Source organism: Notechis scutatus, chromosome 1, assembly GCF_049901735.1.
Source record: "Notechis scutatus isolate UNSWTSFEM ecotype Mainland chromosome 1, rNotScu1.2, whole genome shotgun sequence".
NCBI classification, from domain to species: domain Eukaryota; kingdom Metazoa; phylum Chordata; class Lepidosauria; order Squamata; family Elapidae; genus Notechis; species Notechis scutatus.
Genome location: NC_142009.1, coordinates 277700479 through 277721561, shown reverse-complemented (window position 1 = coordinate 277721561; position 21083 = coordinate 277700479). Strand labels below are relative to the sequence as shown.

General features: G+C 36.4%; 1 protein-coding gene across 2 annotated transcripts in view; it reads left to right on the top strand.

Annotated features, from left to right (window-relative positions):
- The window catches only part of SPINT1 (serine peptidase inhibitor, Kunitz type 1), a 38990-nt gene extending 18174 nt beyond the window's left edge, over positions 1-20816 (top strand). The window contains exons 2-10 of one of the 2 annotated variants that reach the window (XM_026664583.2): positions 6890-7044; positions 8777-8912; positions 10789-10959; positions 11736-11762; positions 12358-12483; positions 13384-13431; positions 16445-16615; positions 17631-17687; positions 18360-20816. In XM_026664583.2, coding sequence (XP_026520368.1) covers positions 6890-7044; positions 8777-8912; positions 10789-10959; positions 11736-11762; positions 12358-12483; positions 13384-13431; positions 16445-16615; positions 17631-17687; positions 18360-18568 — 1100 coding nt within the window. In that variant the 3' untranslated portion in view covers positions 18569-20816. Of the gene's footprint in view, positions 1-6889; positions 7045-8776; positions 8913-10788; positions 10960-11735; positions 11763-12357; positions 12484-13383; positions 13432-16439; positions 16616-17630; positions 17688-18359 lie in introns of both variants that reach the window. The other variant, XM_087951694.1, reaches the window with a different exon arrangement.
- Positions 20817-21083: the final 267 nt, after the last annotated feature.

Below are 21083 nucleotides of genomic sequence, written 5' to 3'. Positions count from 1 at the left end.
GCTGAGATGGTCTCTTTAATATATAAAACCACTCCTCTTTTCTTACATTGTGTCAAGGAAGTGAATATTTTCCCTAATTTTGGCTGTATCAACAATTGTTCATATTGTTTTTTAATATGTACTTCTTGTAGGCAGATTATATCAAATTTTAATTTCTCTAATTTATGAAAGATTTTCCTTCTTTTAACGGCTGAGTTAAGTCCATTTATATTAATTGTAATCAATTTTTTCTCTTCCATGGTTATATTTTGTAATTAGCTTTAACAGCTCTCATGGATCTTGGTTCACGTTGTTCTTTGGCTTCCTCCTTTCCACCTACTGCACCTTCTTCTTTTTCAGTCGTCATTTGGGAGTCCTCTTGGAATTCAATTAGTGAAATTTCTTTTTCTGCCTCTTCCTCCCCTCTGAAAAATTCTGTGTAAAATGATTCTGCTTTCTCAATTGAGTCAATTCTATATCTCTGTTCTTGCCATGTAAACATTAAACTTTCTGGAATCAGCCATCTATAATTCACCTCTTTTTTAAGTAATAATTTGGTCAAGAATCGGTATTCCCTTCTCATCTCTCTCACTCTTCTGGGTACTTGTTTCAAGACCACAATCTCCTTATCTTTGTATTTCAATGTTTTCTCTCTTGCCACTTGCAATATTTGCGTTTTAATGGTTTTCTTTGTAAATCTGATGTGAACTTCTCTTGGTAAGCTATTTCTCATCGCATATCTTGTGAAGACTCGATAAACCTCATCTATTCCATCCATCATCTTCTCTTCAGTTATTTCCAAAGCTTCAGCCAGTATTTCTATCCTTTTTCTTCCTCTATGTTTTGAAATCTAAGATAGAATTCTGATCAGGTTCTTGTATACCTTAATCCAATCGGTTGGTTAGATGACAGTAAAAATTCAAAAATGAAGGAAAAGACCATAAACACACCATGAACACACACACCATAAACACACACACACACACAAAAGTTGTAAAATCCTAAAAAAGGTGAAAAAGTGAAGAAAAAGGCTAAAAAAGAAAGGAAAAATTCTTCAGGTTCTTCAACACCTTAATCCAATTAAGAGGTCTCAAATATAAAAGTGTGCATAAAAATAAACCAAAAAAGAAAAAGAAAAAAAACCAATATGGAAGGTAGATGGAAAGACAAAAATATCAGGAAGGGAAAGAGAAGAAAAAGGCTACTCCCTTAAAAAGAAAAGGAAGGGAAGCATTAATACTAAAGCTTTTCCTTTAAAATAAAAAGCAGACGTAGAAATTTAACTTCCAAATACAAGAAAAAAAAACAAAGACAAGTTCCAGAGAGCCAAAAATCCAAATAGCTATTGCAAAAAAAAAAAAAAAAGTAAACTGATGAGAAGGGGTAGCACAGCTCAGAAAGAATAAAAAGAGCACACTGCACTTTGTTTGATTATCCAAGGCTCTTGTTATAACTCTCTTCTCCAAAGACTTATCACCTTTTATTTTCCTAAGCTTCAACACCAGACTCCAGCTGTTGATAGAAACCCAGAAGAGCACTTGTAATAATACTCTCCCGTGCTCTTCCCTCTATCTTTTCAAGCAGGCAATGTCCTTGAAACAGAGTCTCAGTTCTTTCTCAGCTTTGTCTGGTCAAAAGAAAAATAGAATATTTCCAAGCCTCTAGTTGGCAGTGTTACAAAGTTTCTTTAGGTTTCACTTTCCCCCTCCTTTTCCAAGCAAAATATAATAAGAATTAATTTTAAAAAAAGAAAAAGATATTTAAAAAATAACTAAAAGGGAGTCTCTGACTTAAAATATTATAAAATCAAAAAGGAGAGAAGAATATATAAAAAGAAGAAAAAAACCAGTCCAGTTTCAAAATATAAGATCATGTATAGGAAATCCAGCAATGAGAAAAAAAAAACATTACTTTGACATTCCTGTTTAAAATCGCCGCTTAATCACTTCTGTCAAAACTTTTACAGATTCTTTCTTTCCCTTAGGGTGTCCTTTCAAGTCTTACAATAAAGAATAAGTTCTCAACAAACCGGCACATTATCTCTTTCCGTTCTCTCGTTTCGGAGCTGTCCCAACTTCAGCAGCTTTAATGGCTGCCTCTTTGCCGCTGGCAAAAAGAGCTTCTCCTGGATCTACCAGGGACTTTGTGATATCCCTGGGATCGACAGGATGCGCTCTTTACATTCACCGTCTCTTCGGGACGGTTTAGATCCGTTTGGACCATCCAGGAGCAAAGATATCGGCTGCGAGCTCAGATCTCCAAGATCGCATGCCGTATCGTCGCGACGCCAGCTCCGCCCCTGGGAAACAATTTTCTGAGAGGTGGACCAATACAAATGCCAAGTAATTGTGCTTGTCATAGTAATTCTACCAAAACCTTCCCTAAATATGATCAGTCATACTGTTTAGCTCCTGAAACAACCTAAGGAAGTTTTATTTATAGGGAACTAATAATTATTCTACAGTTTGATAGTACTTTATATTAGTACATGATTGTCTCTAAGTAATCCTCACCTTACAGCCATTCATTTAATGACCATTCAAAGTTACAGTAGTGCTGAAGAAAGTGACTTACGACTAGTCCTCACACTTGTGACCATGCTATTGTCACCATAGTCGAGTAATCAAAATGCTTCAACTGTGCATTAAGCAGTAACAAGACTGCCTTAATATTTGAATTCTGTAGGTCGAACTTCCCATTAATCTCTGCAACTGGTATAAGTCAACAAGGTCGGAGGCAAAAATAAGGATGGGTGTGGCAGAAACCAGTGGTAGAGGACAAAATGAGTACAGTATTGCCACATGTTCAACTTTCTGATCAGTATTATAAGAGGTAAAGCAGCTACAGAAGCAGCCAGTTGAGCTGTTGGCATCTATGGGGCTGGGGGAAATTGATCATTAAAGAATAGCCTTACTCTACTACAGACAGAAATTCCTTGGCAAGGTGTAAGAGGCATTAGCTTGAGATTCCTGTGAATGATGCCTTTTAGTGGAAAAAAATGGGTTAAACAGTCTTTTTTTTAATAAAGTTTTTTTATTTTTTATTTTAATTTTACACATCTCTTCACGTGAGCAACATGATTCTGGATTATAACACTTGTACATAGTCATACTTTCGTTTCCATTAATCTTATATAATATCATTTCATATCATTATCCATTTCACTCATCTTTAAATAAATTTGCATTTCATATTTCAATTCATTAATTCAATATCAATATCATTTCATCCACACGTAGGTTTCAATTCTTTATTCCCTATTATTTCCATTTTCAACTTACTCAGCTTATTTTACATTACACATCATTATTATCCTTAATTTTCTCTAAGCCGATATATAATAAATAATCTAAAAAGAGTAAAAGTAAAATAAAGTCAATATATTTAGGATCCACATGGTATTTTTCATTCCCCTTTAATCATAATAAAATACTTTCATTGTACACTTCTAATATTTTAAAATGTATGTATTTTAAAGTATCCCCCCCGGAAATCGCTAAAATAACTTCTTAATATGTCTCATTTTATCTTCACTTTACTTATAATCATTAATAATTATATTTTTTCTTCCTTTCCACTTTGCCAAAGTTTATCGATATATTTTAATACATTTCCATTCACCTATTTTTAATCCTCCAAAGAAAGAGTTCATAACAGCATAATTCATATACAATTTGTATTCATATATATATAGTTATACAATCCTAAAATATTTTCCAGCAAGTTTTAGACTAAATACCAATATACATTCCCATGTGCTATCCCCCTTATAGAATCCCTAACCCTTATCTCTAAATTTTTCAGTTTTGTTATTTCTTTTAATTTCAGCCAGCTTTCCCTTTTCTAAGTTTCCCCAGTCTTTCTTCTTTTTTCCTTCTGGTATTATTTTTATTCCTTTTTCCTGTCAGCCATGTTTCCCCCCACCCTTTTCAGTTCTCTTTTTTGGGGGTTTCTTCTTATATAATTCCTTCTTCTTCTGCTTAGTCTTGGGAGCATTATCTCTTTTATTTGTTGTCTCTGTTGTCAATGTCTCTATTTTAAGTCCTTTTATGTCCTTTGGCAATGGTCCTTGTTCTCCATATTCATCTAGGCTGTTGTTTTCCTCCTTTAACTCGTCCTCTCTGAACTTTCCTTGTTCTTCTGCAAGCTGGAACGCCATTACTTTACTAATCATTGTGTCCAGCAATTTCATTCTTTCTTTTAACATATCTCTCACAGTTTGCAGCTCCGACTTAAATTCTTTACTTATTTCTTCCATTTCTTTATTAAAGATCAAAATTTTCTAATATAGTCCTTGCCAAAAGTTTCCATTTCTCTCACTTTCTCTTTCTTCTGTTTTCTTGTCACAGTTAACCTCCAGCAGTCCCAAAATATTATATTCCTTTATATTTTATCATCGTCCCCTCTTTGAAAAAAAAACTTCCGGGGTTTTTGTTGTATTAATAATCTTTTATTCCATTTCTTCTCTCTTTCAAATATTTATGCGACCAGTAATTTTCCATAAAAACATAAGAGGAAAATCTTTAACCGTTAGGTGGTGCTCTATATCACTTTCTGTTCAAAGTTTTTTTTTAATTCTCTTTTCCGTAGTATTAACGTTAAATTTTATCCATTCCAAATAAGTCCAGCATTTTATCCAATTCCTAATTAATGTCCAATTCTGTATATTAGTTCAAATTTAATCTCTGATTTCATATAATTCTTTTATTTCCAGTTTTTCCTTTACCTTATATTTTCCTCTTATTCTCTGTTTGCCGCTATCATTTTTCCAAGCAAGGACTCTTTCTTTCCGCTTTTCGTTTTTGTTTTTTTTAAATATTCAAAGTCTTTTATTCAGCTACACGCCGCTCACCACTTCCACTCTCCAGCAGAAACCTAGGTCCCGTCTTCCCATCTTCAGGGCAGCCATTAAACTTCTGCTTCTCCCTGTCTTCTAGGGGAGTAAGTACCAAGCCAGGGAGGGGAGATGTGGCTCCCCTCAACCGAGCTGGTGGTCTCCCCCTCTTCCCCCACCCCTACAAGGTGGGTCAGATGGTTCCAGTCCCTCAGGGACCCCTCCAACAGGGCAAGCACGGATCAAAGCCATGCACGATCGTCCGTCTTCAACGGAAACACCACCGGAAGTCAGGTTAAACAGTCTTAAATAGATACGTATATGACTTCCTATATGGTCTATGTGATACATCACATCATATATATCTGTTTCATAGGATCTAATATTTCAGTATCATTTCTTTTTTCTTATACGCAAACAAAATGAAAGAACAAAAGCCACAAATTTGGTATAATAGCATTGCTGAAGAATCTAACCTCTCTCTGTTTTTAAAATTGGTATACTTCATCACCTCCAGTTAGTTTTTAATGGAGACAAGGAAAAAGGGATAGTCTCCAGGAAGCAGGGATGGAAGTGATATGATTAAAATTAATTTCCAGATTAAACCTGATCTTGCATCTGTTTCATTGCATTATGCCATTTTATTGGGCATATTTACATTCTTCTTTCCTCTTATCTCTTGTCACAAGATATATTACTAAATGATGTTAGATGCATGTGCATAAAAGCTCTTACCTGGCAGGCATTATTCTGGTCACAGCTCTTCCAGTTTTGTAGCACTTTGAGCACCTACATAAGGGAGCTTAATTTGTTCAAGTTTACCTAATGAACACTAAGAACAGATGGTCATCACTAATTGATCTCATGGGTTTCATAGGACAAGAGATGGAACAAGAGTTACTATTTCAACAGCCAAGTTTGCTCTAAGTGTTTCCTAGAGACAACTTGAAAGCAGCTGATGACATCCACTTGTTCTATCCTACCTACGTTTCAATTTGCATGTTTGGCCCAGTGTCATGCATGTTGCTACTCCTAGCCAAATATGTTCAGTTGAGTGAATGGTTTATTTTTCTTTTGAATTAGGGCTTTGAAAAATGTATGCTTTGTTTTATGTACAAAACAAAAACATTGTCTGGAAGTTCAAACAAACTAATCTGGGCCAAAGCTCAGAACATTTTGGTTTCAGGTGTCAGCTAAGGTGCAAAGTTCAGGGGTCTTACAAGATAAGTTGAATGGGAAAAGCTTTTTTGCCTTTTTTTTTCATCTTTCTTCCTATCAGTCTCTTCCTGTTGGTCACATACACAACCAGCACAATCACCCTTCCCCAATCTTTTTATACCTTTCTTTCCTTTACCTCACTAGCCACTGCTGATGGCCTTATCCTTTCCCCACTGGTTTCCCATCCTAGAACGCCGTTGCCCAAAACACGCATGTTTTGAGTCCTTGCCTGGATGATACATGTTGTTTGTCGAGGCATGGACCATCCTAAAAGGTTTTTCCCATGCACAGAAAGTTTTGTACCTTCCTTCTTTGATCCTAATAAACCTGTTTTGCCAAGTTCTGAATAACTAGACTTAGTGATTCTGCTGAACTACTTGTATTGTTTCTTTATCCATATAGCTACCATAGAGCAGTAGTCCTTACATCTTTGTTATAATTTATGGCTTGGTTTGAACACATTATTATGTCAGGTATTCTGCATTTTTAAAAAGAAAAAAGATGCAATACGAAGCCAACTTTGGGATTTATTGAGTCCTCCTATATGTTTTCTGAACATTTCAAATGTTTATTTTACTAAGTGACAGCAAGCATCTTTCTGTCTAGAGATACTGACTGGAGAACAGTGTTGAATATTTTATCAGCTTGTTTTTAACTGAAAGCCCCCTGCCCCCGAGTTGTTTTGTATTTTTACAGCACATGAGAAACTCAAGAATGTGGCTGATGTTTAATGTGGTTCCGCTAAAATTGACTTGGATTATAATATGTATAGTTCTTGGTCAAGTTGGCCAACATGAATGTTTATGTCCTATGAAATTTTTGAAAATTAATGCATTCTGATTGTTGTTTTTAAACTAGATGATCTGCCACCTAAAGCGAGAGCCTGGAAGGATGTGAAGGTCCAGCCCAAAGATGAACCAGTGATTTTGAATGGCTCAGAAAGTACTGATGATAATGGAATTGTGAATTATGAATGGACACTTCTTTCTGGTGATTCCTCAGTGGTAATGGAGGTAAGGCATATCAACTGTCTACTACGATTCCTTTCTATAGCACTTTTAAAATCCCCACTTAAGCCACGGTAGCCATATGGGGTATAAGAAAAAATACATAAACTTCACATTGTTATTAAGACAACATAGAGATTATAAGATACTTGAAGTTTTTTTTTTAATTCCTTGGAATTAGCATGGCTATTTAGTAGAGAATGTGATACACTTGAGATGAGGACTTTTTACCTCTGATAATACATTCCATCCATCTAATAGGTAAAGCTATCTTTACTCCTCCAGATCGTTTTGGATCTTTCAGCAAAATCTTTCAGATTTGCTGAAATTCCCTGCCGGCTTCTCATATCATATAATTTTTTGCAACTTAACAAATATGATCTCTTTATAGACTGGCTAATTTAGCTGTTGTTGAGGTTCTTTGTAAACATCAATTTATCATCATGACTACTATGAGCTTGAACAATGGGTTATTTCTATCTTCAGTTCTGAAAAGATCAGCTTTAAAAAGTTGTAAACATGATTTAATGTAGCTATCAAATCTTCTAAATACAGATTCTTATTTCTGGGAATTCATGGATAGAACAGTATAATGTATGCAACATGAAGAGTTCTCATATCACTGACACACATCAAGACTAATACATGAATAAGTGCTCCCCATCAAAGCAGTGCTTTTGTCAGTTATGTATTTGTATCTTTCCCAGTTATGTAGGCAAGTATGTTACATAATTGGGAGAGATACAAAGTACAAAGATTGGATGAGGAATAAGATAGTTTTCTTTTTCTTTCTTTCTTTCTTTCTTTCTTTCTTTCTTTCTTTCTTTCTTTCTTTCTTTCTTTCTTTCTTTCTTTCTTTCTTCCTTCCTTCCTTCCTTCCTTCCTTCCTTCCTTCCTTCCTTCCTTCCTTCCTTCCTTCCCTTTTCCCTTTTCCCTTTTCCCTTTTCCCTTTTCCCTTTTCCCCTTTCTTTCTTTCACAAACATTTATTGCCTGCACAATTTCAGTACTGGAGGAAGTGCTTATCTAAACTGTAAATCAAAGGACATCAAAAATATATACACAAAAACATTAGAGTATAAGTTTAAAAAAACACCAGTCATTTTTAAATCTAACTATATACCTTGGACATCTTTTATATTTAGTTGCTGCATCTTACGAACAGTGTGTTTAATCAATGTAGGTGTGTTGAGGTTTGTTTAATAATAATAATGCTTTAATTTATTCTTCTAACTTGCATATTGTAAATGTGTCACTATTAAGAGTTCTCTTCCATTGTTTTGTAAGGTGCCTTGTACGGTATGGTAATAGAACTTGTTTTATAATTAAGACAATCCAGAGGAAAGAAAAAAATGATCACAGCTATTTGATAAGCTATGAAATAGCCCATTTCCTAAATGTTAGATAGTGGAGAAATGCCACTTTATTTAACTTGCGTTGGATTGTAAATTGTTTGCTAAGTGAGAGTTTGTAGCATTACTTGGTATAGAGAGAAATAACGTGAGAGTCATGAACCATTTGCACAACCTAAACAATTCTAAAGCATCTACATAATTCTGGGGATGTGCTACAAAGAATTCTGAATTTAGCAACTCCTTATATTTATACATGATGGGACTCTATAATATGATGACCAACCCTCAGAGTTGCATAGATAAATTCTGAAGTGAGGGAAACCAAGGTGATCTGTTTTTGCTTAGGTCACTTTTATTTCTGATTTTTTTTTTCTTGTACTTTCAGAAACAGAACGATATTATGAAGCTTTCAAATCTGAATGAAGGGATTTACATCTTCCAATTCACTGTAACAGATACTGCAGATCAGCAGCACTCCATCAACATCACTGTCACTGTACTTAATTCTGAACACACTGTAGGTAAGTCATTTGTAGGTGCACCTTTTAGCCTGGAATCAATTACAGATTGCCAAGGCCACACTCAGGAGTCATATATAGGTTACAAGTATGAAGACAAAAAAAGTGAGCTTTTATGAAGGATAGTAAACTTTTCCTTTTTTTTACGTTAATACTGTTCTTAGTTTTTCAATGTTTTAAGTAACACAAGAAAATAGCCCCAAAGCTATTCAGAGTTTTAACAATGTTATTGCTGATTTTTGGTGCCAATAGCATTTTGCTAAAAAATGATGCCATAGATTACCACCATTTGAGGTAGAAAATATGTAGACTCTACATTAATCCCTAAAATACAGTACATTTAATGCCATTTTTAAGAAGCCCAAAACATTCTGTTTCCCTAGAGTATGGAATTTGCAAGGGTTGGTAGATGTGAACAGAAAGTCTGTAGAGATTCTCAGTCATCCAGGTCATGGTTGCCCCAAAGGTGCTTTTTCAGGAGGCAACTGGACTTTCTTGTTTTTTCTTTTAAGACGTTTCACTTCTCATCCTAGAAGCTTCTTCAACTCTGACAGGATAGTGGGGAATAGAAGGATTTACATTCCTTGCAGACAGCTGGTAATTTGCATCCTTTTAAGGTCCTTGAAGCACTTGTAGGTTTATCTGTGTCTTCAGGGCCACCTGAATAGTGTTCCTGGTTCCTGTAGTCTGCAATTTTTCCTCTGGAAATCCATTCCTACTTCCACCCCATTCAACAAGTGTTCATCCCAAATTGTATAGCTAAAAGTCTGTAGAGATTCTCAGTCATCCAGGTCTTGAAATGGCATAGATTGGATTGTTATCTTAGGTCAGGAACCTTTATACACAAATAAAAATGCAATTACTTCTTAGAATGGTTAAAGTTCCTCCCATCATCACTTTATAAACATCAAAAAGCTCTTTCTTATTTTCCCCATGAAACCCATTGCTTCTTTTTTTATTTTATATTTGTATGAAGAATATGAATATAAATGTGGGTATTACAATATATATATATATAAAGAAAAATGGAGTATGAATATTTTACCCAATAAATAAGGCGTTATGGTTTAAAGCCAATGCTAGCCCTCCTCTACCAAATGGTAAGAAAGACCCAGAGCTTTTATTTGGGGACAGCTAGACATATTGATACACTATAGGCTTTTTAATATTGTGTTGTAAGATAATCTTAAGAGATCCTTGAGCACACTGACATCTCATATTTGCTATTCAAATATATTTAGTGATTCTGCTAGAAGCATACTTCTTGACAGTTGCCTGCTCCCCTCTTTTTTCCAACTGACAACACTGTAAAACCTGGGAAAATAGGCTAGATGTAATTTATGCCTTCTCTTACCCTTACTGTGAGAATACCTTATGCCACCAGACTTGAAATTCTAGACCTAGAAAACCTAGAACTACGCCGCCTTCGGTCCAATCTAAGTATGGTATATAAAATTATACATTGCAATGTCCTACCTATCAATGAATACTTCAACTTCAACCATAACAATACAAGAGCACGCAATAGATACAAACTCAAGGTAAACCTCACCAAACTTGATTGCAGGAAATATGACTTCAGCAATAGATTGGTCAATGTCTGGAATACTCTACCTGACTCTGTGGTTTCTTCCCCAAACCCCAAAAACTTTAACCTTAGACTGTCTACTATTGACCTCACCCCTTTCCTAAGAGGTCTGTAGGGGGCATGCATAAGCGCACCAATGTGCCTACCATCCCTGTCCTATTGTTTCTTTTTATTTTGTATCCATTTCATGTATTCATAACTATGTTTATACTTAGAATATCTTAGATGTTATCTTAGAATAGCTTGACAAAATAATTAAATAAATAAATTCAATTTCCTTGTTCTTCCTAGATCATTGCTTGGCTCCTTATAAAGTGGGACGTTGTCGAGGCTCCTTCCATCGCTGGTACTACAATCCGGAAATAGAGCAGTGTCAGGAGTTCATTTTTGGTGGCTGCAATCCCAACAAGAACAATTATGTAAGAAAAGAGGAATGTGATCTTGCCTGCAAGAATGTTCAAGGTTCGTATATTAGAAGACATTGCTTCTCTGTTTTAGAGATTTAAGTGGGGAAACCTAACCAATTCAGAATTATTTTGACACTACTCAATTTTATAACTTTCAATCAAGTTCGGCTGATTTGATTGGTTTCATTCTAATGTTTTAATCATGAATTATTGAGTAAATCATAGTGCCCCCAAATCACACATAACAAAAAAATCCCATGCTTTTCAAATACACGGTTATTAGGTTCAGTTTGTGAACTCAGTTTGCACATGCCTGAGTCAGAGTAACATTAAAAGAGAGACTTTGAATTGAACCTTTTCCAAACTGGAACTTTAAGGATTTGCTGGGCTAAACCCCACATAAATTCCAATTAGCAAGACTGGAGCACAGCTATTAACTATCACTCAACATCTGGAGGACATTATCTGCTTGAAGAAGGCTGAGCTAGACTATAAAATCAGGGGCACTTTGTCTTTATACCAGTACAGGGAAGCATATGATTGGCATGTGATTGAATGAAAAGTATTGCCTCCACTGCATTTCTATATGTTGGAGAAATAATTGGAAAGTGGCTTCTATGCATTAGATGTATGCTTCTAGTATGCTTCTATGCATACCAGAAAAGTATATAAAGTACGTGGTTTGTAGTTCCTGGGTTGGCAGTTCCCTAAGTCCGCATTTTTTTTAAAAAAAAAACTGAATTGGTAAGGGGGTTGGACTGATTTTTTTTTATTAGAACTAGTTGAAAAATTGAAAGGACAATATTCTCACCCTAATTTCCTTCTTTTCAGGTGCTGTAGAAAAACGTCAAGAACCAAGTAAGTTCTTCTGTACTTTTCCATGATAGCATTCAAATTTCTTTTGAACTTCCTTAGTGACATGAGATTTAGTGGTACAACTTTGGTTGATATCTTACTCTGTGCTTTTGTAGCATTGCAGTGAAACACTTGTAAATACTTTTTTATGAGTATTCCTCAATTTACAACCAGCAACATTTCTGTTGCTGAGACAGTTGTTAAGTGAGTTTTGTCCCATTTTATGGCCTTTCTCACCACAGTTTAAGTGAATCACTGCAGTTGTTAAGTTAGTATCACAATTGTTAAGTGAAGCTGGCTTCCCCTTAACTTTACTGGTTAGAAGGTCACAAAAGATTCAGTATGATCCCAGAGCATTCCAACCATCATAAAATATGAGTCAGTTGCCAAACAACAGTTATACGTGTGAAAAACAGTCATGGGTCACTTTTTTCATTGCTGTTGAAACGGTCACTAAATGAACTGTTGTAAGTCGAGGATTACCTGTACTGTATTTCTGCCGTGCTCAAGAAAGAAAAACATCTTTTTACCCAAATGTCACAAAGATTAATCATCTTTGCTGAGAACCCTTGAGAACTAACTCATATTTCTTACACAGCATGCAATGGAAACTGCCTACCTCTCCATTTCAAATGTGAAGATGGCTGCTGCATTGATAAAACTCTGGAATGCGATGAAACTCCAGATTGCCAAGATGGGTCAGATGAGAAATCTTGTGATTCATGTAAGTGGGTGACCCTTGAATTGTCTTAGAATAATAAAAATAGAGATGAATTGAAGGCCACCAAGTCCAAATCTGCTCATTACAAGACACTAAATGTGAGCATATCCCAAACATATGACTTATATTTTTCTGTTGAATTTTTGATGGGCATCTAAAGGCTATTGTGAAAATGGAGTTGGGGTGTTGGATAGGCCTTTGGTGTGATGTGACCTCTTAATTATCCTGGTAGAAGATAATATATACAGTGCACACATGTGCGCGTGCACACACACACACACACACACACACACACACACACACAAACACAAAATTTGAAATGTTTTAAGTTGAAGAGAAACTGTTCTGACCTTGTAAGTAAGGCTCAGGTTTGAGATTGAAATAGGATTGTTTTTAGCTCAAAGCAATTCCGGTAAGGTTGGAGAACTTCCTAAGAGGTCAGAATAACTTATTTTGAATTTAAAACAGCTGTTTTTAATGTGCATTTAATTGTACTCCACTGTCATGCACAGCTTTCTGTCCTAAGAAAGAAAAATGTAATCTATTTATTATGCAAAACAAAACAGCAAATTAACATTAACAACAAAATAAAATAGAATATTTGCATCATTTATTTTTATTATAAAACTTCTCTTTTCTTACATGATCCTTGGATAGGATCAATTTTAAATATTGTTTTAATATTGTTTTAACATTTAGTGTTAAATATACCTAGTTCTGTCTAAAGCAGATTAGTAAATGAGGTAAAGAAATAGAGGCAGAGTGGAATTAACAAAATGACCAGACAAAAATGATTTTAAAATATGTAACATAGTTTATGACATACTTCATAATAATTATTTCCATTTTCAAATAAAATGCATGTCTTTAATTATTCTGCTGCCTGCTCTTTGTATCTTTCAGATATTCAAGGATTCGATAAGTTACAGAAAATCAATATTAGTGCCAAAGGTAAGTATGTTATAAAATACATGATGACAGTTGAAAGAAATTTTAACACATTTTAAAAATCTATGTTTGCATCTCTCCAAATATAATTGAAGAAGATGACTGTATTCATGTAGAATTTGAACTGGATTCTGTTAAGAAATTAACTACTCTGGACATAATTTGAGTGTAATCTTGAATAACTTTTATTATTGGGAAATTTGTCACATCAACAGATATGCTCAGTTGGCTATTGTCCAACTGTCAAGTGTTTTAAAGCACGGGTCGCCAACCTTTTGGACCTCAGGGACCACCAAACTCATAATTTTACATCCCAGGGACCACTAACTGGTTCTGTGGATGTGACCTAATTTGTGGGTGTGACTGGGTGGGCATGGCTTGTATGTAAATATTATAAATATTTATATAAATATTGAATTTTTTATAAAAATAGAGCAACTTTTACTCAAAATCAGGCAAAGCAGGCAGGCAGATTGAGTTGCTCACAGAATCACAGATTCATTCAGAGGTCTATCTATCTGCCATCAGCTAGCTCAGTCTGTCACATAAAATTTGCTTGCAAGCAAACTCATAAAATTCACTCACAACACACCATGTATGTAAATATTGATTTTTTTTATAAAAAAGAGCAACTTTTACCCAAAATTAGGCAAAGCAGGCAGATTTTGAGCTGCTCACAAAATCATTCAGTGATCTATCTATCTGCCATCGGCTAGCTCAGTCTCTCAAATTTGCTTTCCGTGAGTGTACTGAATTTGCTTGCAAGCAAACCTTCAGTCCTAAGGGAGGTTCGGCTGTGCTTAAAAGCAGAGCCGAAGACCTAAAGACTAGCTAGAAAGCAAGAAATCCAACCATTTCCTGCTTCCTAGCTAATCTAAATCTTCCGGCACAGCAGAACAGATGATGGTCGGAAAAAGGAAAAATCAAAATTTAGCAGACAAGTTTAGTGGGTAAGGAGTGAGTGGGCAGGGAGGGTTCCCGTGAGCCATGTGGGTGACACAGCCTTGTGTTTCTGCACAGCCTGGATTAATTGCTTTGTGGGGGGTGCTCTGGGGGTGAGATTTCTCTGCGGCCCACCAAAATTTTCTCACGGCCCACCGGTTGGCGACCGCTGTTTTAAAGCATCATGTTTCTTTACACACAGATCTGCTTTAAGTAGCACAATTTGATAGTTAAAATAGTTAAAGACAAAAAAAAAATGTGGAACTGTAAAGTCAAATATAGTATAAATGTGGACATGTAGTAAATTTGCTTGTGGCAGTCTTGTGTAATGAGGGTGAAGGTTCGTTTCTTGCCTGGTAACTAAACATTTAGAAACCAACCCTCAAGCTCGGAGAATGAACCTTGACCTCCATCCTACACCCTAGCTACAGATATTCGCCACTATTGCAAAGTTTTATGTACTACAAGCTGTAATAAAGTAGAACTTGTTCCAAAAAAATAACAATAGCAATTCATTGTTACTGTTAAGCTTATACTCATTTTAGTTGGCTTTGTTAGTTGTAATCAGGATGCATCCTAGCCAAGACTTCAGATAGTCAGTGTGAAGCCTCAAGTGCAAATCTGGCGTTAGAGAGGTCCTTCATGCATCTGGAAAGGACTTGGTAGCCCTGAGATCTCCCCTAGCCTCCTTTCTAGTTCATAAGCCCCAAAGGTCACCTGGGGCACATGATACTTGCCAGAGGAGCCAGTGCAGGGCACATTTACATAAGCACAGTGAATGAAATCATCATTTTGTAATAGCGTTAATCATTGTTATTATAATTTTTGAAATATTTGGTAAGTTTTCTAAAAAGATAGAACATTGCCTGAATGTTTGTTAACTGGCCTTCATCCTGTAATGTTAGGATGAGCTAACAGTTGCAAAAGAACAATAACCATTATAACAGTGGTGCAAGGTAAAGTAGTTTTCTAAACTGTAAATTTTAGAATCATCAGGGGTCAAGCAGCATGTAAATTTAATATGTTTATTATCGTTACTACTTGTATTATAATTAATACAGATAGACTTTGACTTATGGTGGCAATTGGGACTGGAACTTGTTGCTAAGCAGTGCATTGTAAAATGCAACTGCATTGCTTAGCAGCAGCGATTCCTGCATTCCTGGTTGCCATCATTAACCGAATCCCATGGTCATTGTTAAGGCAAGGGAATTTACTGCTGGCTTACTACAACCAAAGTCCATGGGGAAGCCAGCAGGCAGGTAAATGACTAGTATCAGGTGAGGGAAAGCATGAATATAGGAGTTTGGAGTTGGTGTGCAAGGATGTGCAAGAGACCTGAATCTGGAAGGATGCAAAGATGTGTGCAAGAGGCATTGATCGGGAAGGGTATAAGGGTATGTGTGACAAGTGTCACATGTCAAGATGGCTATGCAGGGGTGCACTATTGGTCGGCATGGTCCAAAGGCAGAGGGGTTAGAGCAGGGGTCTTCACACACGACAGCTTTAAGACTTGTGGGCTTCAACTCCCAGAATTCCTCCTCCAGTCATGTTAGCTCAGAAATTCTGGGAGTTGAAGTCCACAAGTCTTAAACTTGCTAAGTTTGAAGACCCTTGGGTTAGAGGATGGTGCCCGGTGGGGGGGACTCTCCCCAGTGACTTGCTACCTACCCTGCCAGCTTTCCCATTGACCCTCTGGTGAAGCCTGCAGAGAAGGTTACAAATGATATTCATGTGATTGCAGGGTCAAAAGCAATGGGTCAAAAGTGTGAACCTGTTGTCGGGCAGTCAAATCTCAGTTCACCTGACTGGGACAATCAGAACTCCAAGAACTGGTCCTAGCTACCATTTGTTCAGCACCATTGTAACTTTGAAAGGTCGCTGAACAATTGGTTATAGGTCAAGGATTATCTGTAATACATTTTAAGTTTTAAAAAAGCTACTGTGCTACACAGGTAGTAGGCCAATTCTCTGAGCGCTAATGGTTTTATCAAATACTTAATCATGATAGGTCAATAGAATTGGGAATACAGTTAATTAAGAGCTAACAATATTCCTTGTTCCTTTCTGGTAGGTTATTGTGTGGATATGCCTGATACTGGACCTTGTGAAGAAAGTATACCTCGCTGGTACTACAACCCTTTGACTGAGATGTGTGGTCGCTTCACCTATGGAGGCTGTGAAGGCAACAAAAATAATTTCGAGCAGGAAGAAACATGTATGAAATCATGTAGAGGCATCACAAGTAAGAAGAAAATCTTAAAAGAGGGTTTTTTATCATTGTAATGAGACTTCTACAGCACACAGTAGTATTGTTGCTAGAGGCTGATGTTTTGCTTTGCACTATGCTAGTTTTTATTTAATTACGTTAATTTAAAAAAATATTTTAAAAAATCAAGTGGGCCAGGATCCTGGTAGACATCAGAGAAATGACATCTCTGTTTTGACTTTCCATCTTATCTTATCTTATCGTATCTTATGATCCTGCCAGGCCTGGGGTTTGCAGGGGACCAGAGATCTGTCTTGTTGGCTTGACTGCTAAAGATGCCATTTTTATCCACCTAGGATTTTTGTCTTTATGCTATTTATTACAGTGACCATTTAGATTTTATCATTTTTATATTGGCTCTTTTATTTATTGTTGTCTGCTGTCTAGAACAGGGATCTCCAACCTTGGCAACTTTAAGACTTGTGGACTTCAACTCCCAGAATTCCTCAGCCAGCTTTGCTTTGGACTTCAATTCTGGGAGTTAAAGTCCACAAGTCTTAAAGTTGCCAAGATTGGAGAACCCTGGTCTAGAATACCCTTTGGGGGAGATAGGCGGCTATATGAGTTTGATTATTATGAGAGCCAGTTTGGTCTAGTCGCGAAGGTACCGGCTAGAAAGTTGAACACTATTGAGTTCAAGTCCTTCCTTAGCCATGAGAGTCAGCTGAGTGATGTTGGGCCAATCACACACTCTCAGCCCAACTCACCTCACATGGTGGTCTTTGTGGGGAAAATAGGAGGAGGAAGGTACATTGGATGTGTTCGCTGCCTTGAGTTACCTAGAATAATAATAAAGGCGGGATATAAATACTAAGTAACTAATAAATAACCTCTGGGCACAATCCTTGGGTCTCACCCTGCCCTCCTGTGGATGGTTACTTAATAGTAACTTAACTATTAAGTAACTCCTAGTAACTTAATATTATAAGTACTGTGTTGTCTCCATTATTCTGAACATTGTTACATAATCCTGTATTTTCTTTTAATATAGAGCAACATATGATTGATCAGAGGTGGAGAGGATATGACTATCAACATGCTAGTTTAAGTATGTAACAACATTCCAAATAACTCTGAGTTCCTGTTTTCTGCTTGTTATGGTTTTTATTTTTAACAGCAACTTGCCTGGCATTTTTGGGTGGGAGGAAAGAAGTATGACTGTTTCTAAATAAAATGGTTTATTTTACTGATAACAAAGCACATATTACAAAAGAATAAAAAAATCATAGAAAATGGGAAAATAAGTTGTTACCCAACTTGCACTTTTGCTCCCACAAAAATACTGGCTCAAGAATTCTTTCTAACCTTCCCTACCACAAGAACATTTTGTTTTGTTTTGTTTTTGTGGGGTATGGTATAATTTAGATATCAGAACTCAGCAACTTTTAGAACCTGAATTAAGACCAGCATTTCAAAGAATAATTTCCCTTTCCACCCCCAGTTTGTTTGTATATATCACGTCAGCAGGTATGCACACCTAAGAATGTTACATTATAATTATAGTTTTCTTAAGGTGACCTAGAGCTGGATTTAGGCTGATACTGTACTGTCATTTTTTTTTATGGAAGAGTCCTACAAACAGTGCTTACTTTGTTTCTGAATGGATTGGGAAGTAAAGCAAAAACATATCTTAAAATTTTTGCAAAACAAATCATTCTGACAATTTCAGTATAATCATGATTTCTCTATCCATCTTCCACTCCTGCTCCATCTCTCACAGGTGCTTTTGAAGTGGCCGTTGCTGTGCTCCTCTGTGTCTGCATCATGATAGTGTTGGTAGTCCTTGGCTACTTCTTCCTCAAGAACCGAAAAAAGTACCGAAGACGTCGTCAGCCCCCTACTGCGGCTAATTCCACACTTTCTTCTGTCTTATCGACTGCTGAAGACACAGAACACCTGGTGTACAACAGCACCACAAAGCCCATCTGATTCTGTAGAGTTATCCTCCGTTTCTGGGAAGGACAGTCTTACCAACTGCTCATAATGCTTGTTATGGGGTGGGGAGAGTGGTGAGGGGATCTACTGAAGGATTTTTCCTTCCTTTTTTCAAAGTTTCCTTAGACTATCCACTAGCTGCTTACAAGCTCTACCTGTCCTGATCCTGTGATAGTTTCTAAGAGTGAGCAGAAAATTAGCCCGCTCTGACAATACATGGATGGCGTTTTGAGTTCCATGTTTCCCCAAGTTCTATAATGAAGGTTATTTTAAGTTTAAGGACTTACTATATCTATTGAAGGAAACTTAGTTTAATCTGGTGAATGCGATTATTCTTCTCACAAAACTCAATGAATGTATGTGTGTGTGTTTGTGTGTGTGAGAGAGAGAAAACACATTTCTTACTCCTATTCCTTTCTGTTTAAAACCTATGCTGCCTTAAAGCCACCCTCCGTGTGTTTTAACTGGTACAAAAAGTGATACAGTTTTTAAACTTGTATTTTGATGGAATACTTTGATGGACTAATTAAGTGAAAGTGGTGTCCTTTTCACAAATCTATTAATGTCTGTACTAAGGCCTGTGCTCCTCTTATATATGCCAAGTATCTAGATTATTGCTGAATGGAAAACAGACAACATTGTGATTTGATCTGAATGCATATAAAAGAAAACAGAAATGAGGTCATGGCCGAAAATCTGGCCCTGCCTTTCTTTTCTGGATTTCCCTTCTGTTCTTACCTTCTAGTTATCATTTCTAGTTTAATCTTACTGTTTTGAGTTCTTCTTCCATATCTATTTATTTTTACAACCAAATTGTGACAGAAAAGAAGACATTCCTCATTTTCTAATTTGTCTTCAACTATACAATCTCATTAAGTAGTTAAATAATGTACTTACATAGGGGCAGTTTCAAAATTGACTTTTCTTCAGAGCTAATTTTCACAAGATCCTTGGACAAAAGGAGAGTCATGAAAGCTGACAGACTCTGCTTCTTGCACAGCTATGCTTAAATATAGAGAAAGTAGCAGGTGTTGCCCAGATATAGAATACAGGTTTGTCCCAATTTTCCACAAATATGTTACATGAAATATGTAGGTTGATGCCTGTGATGTTTTTTTCATTTACCTTCCTGTTTGTTTGAGGTGAGGTATTTTAATCCCATTCCTCTTCCCACTTTGACCTACACCCCAGTTTGGAAATTGATGTCTTACATTTTTTGGCACCTGATAATTTACAGTTATGCCTGAGTACTGGTTCATTTTATGGGTAGAGATGCTTGGAATAAATTCTCCCATCTCTTTTCAAAAATGTAGTTCAAAAAATAGTTGATCAGGCTATACCTCTTGATTTCTGATCATTTGAAGATGCATAGAAAACTCCTCTGAACTTATGTATGGAAGGGGGGCTCTTTCGATAAGGGCTTATCCTTTGGGGTCACTATGGGGTTCACTCCCATCATCCGTCAAGCTTACATGTGACTTGAAACGTTCCTGAGAGCACTGAATCTTCCGAGGAGCTAACGGGAAATATTTCACAGTGGTGGAATATATGAAAGATTGACCTGTAGTTGGCTTGTATTACAGTGGATTGTCCAGCTCTTGCCTGACCTTCTTGAGAATCCAATAGCAAAGCTGAATATTACTTTTAAATCCAAATCTTGCTTTTGAATTTGAACCATCTTTTGCTCTGTTTATTTAGCACGGGTGGTTAGCGTGTGAAATCCACTCTGTTTGACATTGTACATAATTTTGGACACACTCTATGATACAAATGAGAGATGATGTTTTGTTTATTCTTTTTTTAGTAGATGTTATGAGATTTTGTTTTATTGATGTACTGTATATAAGGATTCTTTCTTGGATGTAAACCTCTACTGGCTAAACTGAAGAGTCATCAGCAAAGTGAACAGGAGAAATGATTATTAGGGAATTATCTGAAGGAAAGACAGCTGTTTATTGCTCCAAGGGCCAAATCACCTCAAGTATGGAACTGGCTGAGCATCTATGAGAAATTGCAAAATGGGGTGGGAAAGAAAATGATAGACCTGGTCATTGTGCCTTACAGAGAAGAGACGAGAGATTACTCATAGTGCTTTGCAGTTGGCTTGATTATTCCATGTTGCTACAGCTGTCAACTCTTACCTTTTCCCTCTCTTTCTGTACCTCTTCACTGCTTTCTGAGCCCTCAAATTCTGAATCTCCTTTCTGACAGTGAAATTTTTAATAAAATATTTTCTTTACAACTTGCTTGCCTGATCAGGTTTTTTTTCTCAGTCCCAGGGTATTTCTTGCCAGCTTGAGAAAGGCTTAGGATCTTGCTGATATCGTGCTCAAAGAAAGGAAGAAGCTCCAGACTTACCATAATTCAAAAAACAAGCCTTTAGTAACTATGATTCAATGGCATATCAGATACATCAATAGGTTGAAATTAGGCTTGAGAGACTGAGTTGGAGAGCATTTCCTGTACATTGAGACAAAATACTGAAGAAGGGAAGGGCACACATGATTTC